Genomic DNA, 7,939 nt, shown 5'->3' on the forward strand with positions numbered 1-7,939 from the left:
CGCACAGACAATTGTGAAATCCACTCAAACATTTCTCATAACGAAAGAAAAATCTCTACGCTAGTCGCGTCGGCCCAAGGACTGTACAGATCTTGGATTGAAATCATACGTGACAGACATCTTTGATTCTTTATGGCATAAACCGATTATGTAGCACCATCTGTTGACAATTCTCGAAACTGTTAACGATTCTCTGTCACTCAGAAATTATATTACATATATCATTTGTTGGTAAGTTCTTATTTGTTGTATATTGAGTCGATAATACTGAGAATGATGGTAAAATAATAAGGGGCTTCTATTCCTCTGTTCTATACTTTGTGTTATCGTGATATTATCCAAATTGTAATAGAATCCGTCTATATTTAATAACTAGTATTTTTCAATTATATTTTTAGATTTCCAGTAGTTATTTAAACACTATATTGATTACAACATATGTACAAGAGATAATATATTCGATGATGTAATTTTCTACCTATCATGACTGAATTAAAATACAGTGTGATTAGTATTTAAATCTGAAAGTGCATATCCTATTTATAATATTAAAATTTTACTTCAATCAAACTATTTTCTTTTTGGATGAAAAAATTAGTGACATTAACATAAGTGTAACTAATTACTGAGTGACATCGGATATCAAACTGCATAGTTCGATCTTGATGTCTAATTATCGTGAAGTGAATTATACATATAATATACGTAGAAAAGATAGTAGAACCACGGTTTATGCGACCGTGAGTGGAACGTTGTGATTCTTCTATTACATTATTGGGTAATCAGAAATTTTCTTGTCATTTTTTATTTCAAATTAAAGTTTATTATATCTTTTTCTTTATTTTATCAGTGATTGTGCTTCATTTTTTCAGGCTTATATCGTCTTTGATTAGAAGTTTAGATAACGTAGATAATGGATCATCAAATATTTAAAATATACAACCAGGAAGACTTTAACAGAATCACAAAGGGTATTAAAGTTGCACAATGTATGCAATCGCGATCGTCATCTGGTAATTAAGCTTAGGATATATATCTATTTTTATTTAAATGCTATTTGATACGAATTTATGTTTGTATGTGGATACTTACTATTAAAATTTTCATTTATATTTTTTAAAGCTAAGGATATCTATTAATCACTTTAACTATTTTGTTTATTCACTGTTTAATTACGTCATTCGAGTTGATTGATGTTTCAGAATTTTCAAATATATAGAAACCATATGTTTCTAAGGTTAAAGCATTTTCTTTCTACGAATTCGAAAATTGCAAATGATTAAGAACGATATTATTGATAATATAATAGACGAATTTATGAAGTGAAGTTAAAAGCACTATTATATTAGTTTCAGGAAGTGAGAGAATGATAAGTCAACTTGATGATTTAGTTGTATCAGATTCCTTAAGTTGTTCATTTTGTAATACTATATTTGAAGACAAAGCACAACAAAGACTGCATTATAAGTTAGATTGGCACCGGTATAATTTAAAACAGCGTTTGAATGGATTAAGACCTATTAATGAAGATAAATTTAATCTTTTAGCTGATGAAGGTATTACCAAAGAACTTAGCTTTTTTTGTATACTTAATGTATACTATGAAAAACATATCGTTGTTAACATTGTAGGCAATGTTTCGAGTTTATCTGGAAGTGATGTAGAATCTGAAAATGAAGATGAGACATATGCCTCAGAAACAGGATCTGGTCATTGTGAAAGTAAAATCTCCATTAAAAATAAGAAAATTGAAAAAAAAGGAAAAAATACAGAGTCAGTTTCTGATAGTTCTGATACAGAATATTGTGATGACATTATCAAAGAGAAAAAAGTTGAGGCTTTATTAGTCACTGCAAATCGTCATTCAAAAGTTTTTTTTGAGAATGATGATGGAAATATATTTAGTATATATAGATGCTTACTTCACAATAAGAAGGTCTGTTTATTTATAGTAATAGACATGCTTGTCTATGATATTATTCTGTAATTTGATCTACTTTGTTAGAATCACTTGGCGTGTCTATACTTGCCAGATCAGGAGAGATGCAATTACATTTTAGGAAATTCCAGAGGTAGACAATGAGATGATTGCTCAGGCACTGGACAGTGGGAGAAGAACAACATGGACTGTCATCATGATTGGTGGAGGACATTTTGCTGCAGCTGTGTTTCAAGGTATTAGTTTTAATATATAAAGAAATATTTTATATACCGGAATTATAAAGAAGTATCTACCTGCTTTAGATGGAGAACCTATTGTGCACAAAACATTTCATTCTTATACAGTACGCGCAAAACAGGGCTTTGCTCAAAGTTCACGTACAACAGCTAATCATCCAAAGAGTGCTGGAGCTAGTTTACGTCGTTATAATGAAGCATCTCTCCTTCAGGTATATAGATAGTAAATTTAGATAGGGACTATTTTCATCATATTCATTAACTATTTATTTTCAGCATGTGCAAGATATACTTGAATCATGGTCATCTCATATCAGTAATTCCTCTCTAATTTTATATAGAGCAGTTGGTCCATATAATCGTACTGTATTATTTGGAGGAAAAAATCCACCTTTAGATAAGAATGACTTAAGATTGAGGCCACTACCTTTTCCTACTCGTAGAGCAACATTTAGTGAAGTTAAAAGAGTGTATGACATTTTAAGTTCCATGGAAATTTATGGTATGATTTTGACATTGTGTTTCAAATATTAAAATATATTCATGTTTATCTTACTAATGATGTATGTTACAGGCTCTGCATCTGATTTTACAGATTCTTTTCCTATTTCACCACGACAACCTCTTAGAAAAAAAGTTTCAAAAGCTGATGTATCTAGCGAAATTCTGGAGAAAATAGAGGATGTAGAGTATGATTCTAATGCTACCAATAACGTACGTAATCCACAAGATAGCGATAAGAATAAAATTCCCGCTCAAGCATCTCCCGATAGACAACATAAGAATTCTCGATCTCATATAGATAGAGCAAAACCAAGAAAAAGTCCATGTCGCCCTTTACCCGGTACGAAAATTAAGATATTTTGAATATGAGATACAATTAAATAATTAATTGAATTTTCATTTGATCTTGTATTACAGATATCATTGCTAGGTTAGCACAATCGTCTTCGGAATCAGAATTGGATCAAACAGGAACTTCTAATATTCCAATGGATGTTTCATTAATTGAACAAGAATTGGAAGTAGAATTTAATGAAAATTTACTCGCCTTTCAAGATACTGTGCCAAGATATATGAAGAATAAAAAAGCTCGTCGTCAGAAGAAAAAGACGAAAAAAGATGGTGAATACATGTATATATATTATGTTCTTTTAATGATCATATCTTTTTACATATATAAAAATACTTGCATTTTCAGAATGCGTACTGAACGAAACTTTAACCAATGCTAAAGTTAAATTATGGTCTGCATGTAAATTAGGTGATGATGAATTATTATCATCTGTAATTAATGATCTCGTAATTCAAGTAAAAAAGTTTGTGGAGTTGGAAGAACAAAATCAAGAGGACGTAACTGTAGATTTTAATTCAATTGTACACAAAGATGATGTGAAGAAATTGGTAAATGATGCTAATGAAGATGGTAATACGATGTTACATGTAGCAGCTTTGGGTGGACACTTGAAATTAGTGTGGTATATTAGTAGTTAGAAATTATGTATGCTGATGTAACTATTGTTTTGTTTCACAAAATTTTTATCAAGTTTACCTGTTTTAGGCAATTACTAGAAATTGGATCAGATCCTTGCAATAAAAATAAGAAGCTACAAACACCATATGCTGCGGCAAATGATAAGGAAACCAGAAATACTTTTAGAAGATTTATGGGCGCTTATCCTGACAAGTTCAATTATAGCAAAGTATTTACTATATATTTCTCTATCTTTCATTTATTAAGATGTTATTATTACGTATAAAATTATATGTGTTTGTTATAAAGTCTCAAATACCTGGCCCACTTACTGATGAAATAGAACAAGAGGAATTAGAAAAAAAGAGACAACAAAGAAAAATAAAACGGGAGAAAGATAAATTGAAGAGAAAAGAATTTGAACTTAAAAAACAAGAAGAAGATACAAAGCAAAGATATCTTAGTCTTAGTGACAGAGAAAAGGTACATATTTTAAAGATTAATTGTACAGCTATTTAGTACTAATAAATTAAATCGTTAAACGTTTCTATCACAGAGAGCTTTGGCTGCAGAGCAACGTATTTTAAACCAAGGGTGCACCATAATTTCACGATGCTTTCAATGTGGTGTGAATATGGCAGGTCAAGTGCCTTTTGAGTATAATTCCAATCGTTTCTGTTCTATGCCGTGCCTAAAGGAACATCGCCTTCACAATAAAGTTGTTATCTGATGGCGCTTTTTTGTATTTGAAACCGCAATTTATGTACGTTTTCACGATCTAGCTTTATTTTTTTATCAAGTACATGTTAAGAAAATGACGTATTTCTTATAAAGGATTAGATTTAAATGGATGTATACTTCTTTCAATAATGAAAAAAGAATTGAATAATCATAATATAATGATCAAAATTTAGGCACTCTGTGTTCAAAATAATATGGATATGTAAATTTAGAGTATTGTATGTTCTGCAATACACGTGATGCATATTTATTGTGTTGTTCAGATAAAATTTCTTGCATGTATGTTTCAAGTTTTGGGAAGAGATTATAAAATGCCACTTGATGTACGTACAGGAATTTTTATAATAATATATGGATTTTAGCAAGAATATGATGAAATATTTTATAATTCATGAATTTCATTCATCTTCCTTTTTGAAAATATGAGATATGCCGAACTCATATTTGTTAAAAATTAAATACATTTTATATACTTTTCACTTTGGTTACATCTTTGGTATAACATTTTTAATTATATACTAAATGACATACATAAAGAACTAACATTTTATGTTTACGATAAACAGTAACTAATTTTCACATTCATGACCGCAATATTACATTCATTCCGAGTTTACGATATTATAACATTACATCGATTACGTTTTACCATTATAATATCATAACATTGCAGTACATATCAATATATAATGTAACGTTCATGCGAAGAACGAGCCATTTGGATTATTTTTATAAGGTTGAAATTTAATAGGAATTTGAGATGGCATTCACACGTGAGTCTCATTGTTGACTAGTATAGAAAAAAAAGAAAATATAAATTTTCCAACACTCATACTGTAAAATCGTGGGAATTTAATATCGGTGGTATATTGACGAGAAAATGTACATTTCATACGGTTTATGTATCTGACGTGCTAACAGTAGCTAGAATATGCTTTCATTGACTTTTCATTCACAGCAGTAAGCGTTAAAAACTTTTATGTTTTAGACACGAATTATGAATAACGAAAATAAAATAGAAACCGGTGTTTGGAATTCCTCTAAAATTTGTTAGCTATGCATTTTGTAGTAAGCATGATTGAATATAATTCAAGTATTTACAAGTTATCTTAATTTTATTCGGATAGAAACAACACTCTTTGATTCGAATGAAAATAATACATAGAAATCCAAAAGTTGTCTTCATAAATATAAATCTTTTTCCAGTTGATTTCTATCGGTCGCAATTATTAGTTCATGGTGTAAATAACAATATGGGAAAATATTTGAGATCAGCATGTCAGTTTTCGTTATTTCGTTCTCAAAGTGTGCTTTAGGCTAATCAAACTGTTACCTATTAAAATGGTCTTTGATTGGTAACTACTGAAAATATTAATTTTCATAAAATTGATACCGTTTGAATGGTTTAAGTACAGAATACGAAATTTTTGTTAATCTCTCACTGCATCAATTTATAAATGTCATAGATTAGTTGGATAAAATTTTCTTGTTTTATCTATTCTATCGTTATGATTAGTATCGTTAGTTCAATTTAAATGGACGTGGAATCATCGGAATCCGTATCGTCGCATTCATCGCCATACAGTCCCTGAATATTTCCATCGATCCAGTTGTTATCTACCTTTACTTCATACTTGTTCTCTTGAATTTTATTCGAGGGGAGAATTCTTACGTACGTGTTCTTCATGTTCTTCAATTCGGACTGTATGCCGGTGTTCTTCAGCATCGGACTCCTTTCACCGCTACTCACCGACTTCGAACGAACTTTATCTGTAATTTTCTCGCCTTCCACCGATTCCAAAGAGCTTTTCCTTCGACTATTTCTTCTGTTAGACTTTTCTTTGTTGCTCGTCGTCTTTCTTCCTACTTTTGGACTTTCGCTTTCTAAATACTTTCTAATCCACTTCGGGGTCTCGCTCGAGTAAGACGATTTCTTCACGTACTTTGGATTGGCTATAATCATTGGTACGTCTGTTTCTATCACCGTAGTGATTACCTGTTCGTTTTCATCAAAATTACTTTCTAAATACTTCTTCTTCGGTATCGCGGACATGCTTATTTTTCCAAGTATCGAGGAATTGTCATCTGTTTCGTACGTGTACGAGTAATGTTTCTGAATATGTTTAGGTTCATCAACAATATCGATAAGAGCTTCCGAATTCGAAATTTCGTTCTTCCGATTTTCTTCTTTCTCATCCTTGCGAAATCTTTCCAGAGCCTCCTCGAATAAATGTTTCGGTGACTTTCTGCCAAAGTCGAGAGGTTTGATCGGAGAAATTATACTCTGCCTCAGATTGCCTGTAATACTGTGTCTTTGCCTTGTTGGCGGATCAAGCAATCGACGCAGACTCGAATTCCTTATTTCGGGCACCGACATTCTTTCCCTGTTAGGAATCGGTGAGACTGATCTGTGAAGTTTGCTTGTCCTAAGCGTCGTCTGACTCTTCTGTTGTGTTGTAGCTGGTGGTGTCGAAGCAATTGCAGTCGTTATTTTATTTAATTCAGCTGATAATAATTGTCTTTCGCTTGATGGTAGGATCGGAGTTGTGCTTGCCACAAGTACACTTCCAAGGCCTTCTCTAGCGGGACTTTTGAGTTTACCTCCAGGAATTCCTACTTGTTCGTCGATCTTAGGTTGCTGGTGTTCACTGATAGGTGAACTAGCTATCGGTAATAGTCTGGACCGAGTCACATCCTGATTACGTGTCAGTTGACTGTCCAAACTAAATCTTTGCTTCGGCGTGCCTGCTATTAATCTAAGATCGTTTTGCGTCTCTAGTTCCGGTATTGAAAATCTATCTCGATTAAATTTCGTCACAGCCGACTCCTTGAAGTTCCTATATTTAGCACCAATGTCCAACTGCGACAGACGATCCCTCTGGCTAGCGTGTATGGCAGGAGAAAATCTTTTATGCTTGGTAGGCGGTGGAGAGGGAGAATGGAAAACCATTGTGGGTAAATTGAGATCTTTCCCTGTACTTAGGCAAGGTTGAGATAATCTCTGTTGACCACGACCAGGATGGTAATCACCGATAACTAAAGTGGATTGAGAAAGGCGATCTCGTTTCCCTGGTACATCCTGACGCAAGATAAATCTTGTTACGTCCGGTTGAGACAATCTCGAGGTACCTTGATCCATCGTTAAGCTTCCTCTCGAGCTTCCTCCGCCGAACGGCGCGCTTCGTGCTGATAATCTCTCTTCTTCATTAATACTATTATCCCCGGAAGCTGCTTTAAGACTTGTGTAAGACAATCTAGAGCTACGATTCATTCCGACAAAATTGATACCGCTGAAGCTCAAGTTCAACGTAGGTTGAGACATTCTTATACGGCGGTCGGCCGAACCTCCGGATCTTTTGTCATGGGATATCAGAAGAGTGGGTAGATTCGGTTGCGAATAACGACTTCGTTGACTCGCAGGAGAATAACTCGGTGGGCAAGGTGTCGTTGATTGAGTTCCTTCGTATGTCACGGAGTCCTGAGACTCGATACTGGACTGCGATTGAGGTGGTGGTTTCACGGGAGTAATATGAAGATTCGGATGAG

General features: G+C 33.2%; 2 protein-coding genes across 4 annotated transcripts; one reads left to right on the forward strand and one right to left on the reverse strand.

Moving 5' to 3' along the window:
* Nucleotides 1-89: 89 nt before the first annotated feature.
* On the forward strand, nucleotides 90-4,761 carry LOC100744548 (ankyrin repeat and zinc finger domain-containing protein 1). Of its 3 annotated transcripts, XM_033323175.1 has the most exons (14): nucleotides 90-231; nucleotides 399-778; nucleotides 873-1,013; nucleotides 1,350-1,556; nucleotides 1,632-1,936; nucleotides 2,061-2,175; nucleotides 2,245-2,390; nucleotides 2,455-2,680; nucleotides 2,753-3,022; nucleotides 3,100-3,303; nucleotides 3,380-3,656; nucleotides 3,740-3,881; nucleotides 3,962-4,135; nucleotides 4,209-4,761. In XM_033323175.1, exons 3-14 carry the CDS (start codon nucleotides 914-916, stop codon nucleotides 4,380-4,382), a joined length of 2,340 nt encoding a protein of 779 aa, XP_033179066.1. In that variant the 5' UTR covers nucleotides 90-231; nucleotides 399-778; nucleotides 873-913; the 3' UTR covers nucleotides 4,383-4,761. The 3 variants fall into 3 exon arrangements, with proteins under 3 accessions (XP_033179066.1, XP_003492750.1, XP_012246036.1); XM_003492702.4 differs by lacking the exon at nucleotides 90-231 and having other exon boundaries at nucleotides 299-778; XM_012390613.3 differs by lacking the exons at nucleotides 90-231; nucleotides 399-778; nucleotides 873-1,013 and adding an exon at nucleotides 1,107-1,237.
* Nucleotides 4,762-4,852: 91 nt separating this feature from the next.
* Nucleotides 4,853-7,745, reverse strand: LOC112213606. Its single transcript, XM_024370571.1, has one exon. The coding sequence runs from the start codon at nucleotides 7,713-7,715 to the stop codon at nucleotides 5,925-5,927; it is 1,791 nt and encodes a 596-aa protein (XP_024226339.1). The 5' UTR covers nucleotides 7,716-7,745; the 3' UTR covers nucleotides 4,853-5,924.
* Nucleotides 7,746-7,939: the final 194 nt, after the last annotated feature.

This window comes from Bombus impatiens, unplaced genomic scaffold (assembly GCF_000188095.3).
Source record: "Bombus impatiens unplaced genomic scaffold, BIMP_2.2 scf_0830, whole genome shotgun sequence".
NCBI classification, from domain to species: domain Eukaryota; kingdom Metazoa; phylum Arthropoda; class Insecta; order Hymenoptera; family Apidae; genus Bombus; species Bombus impatiens.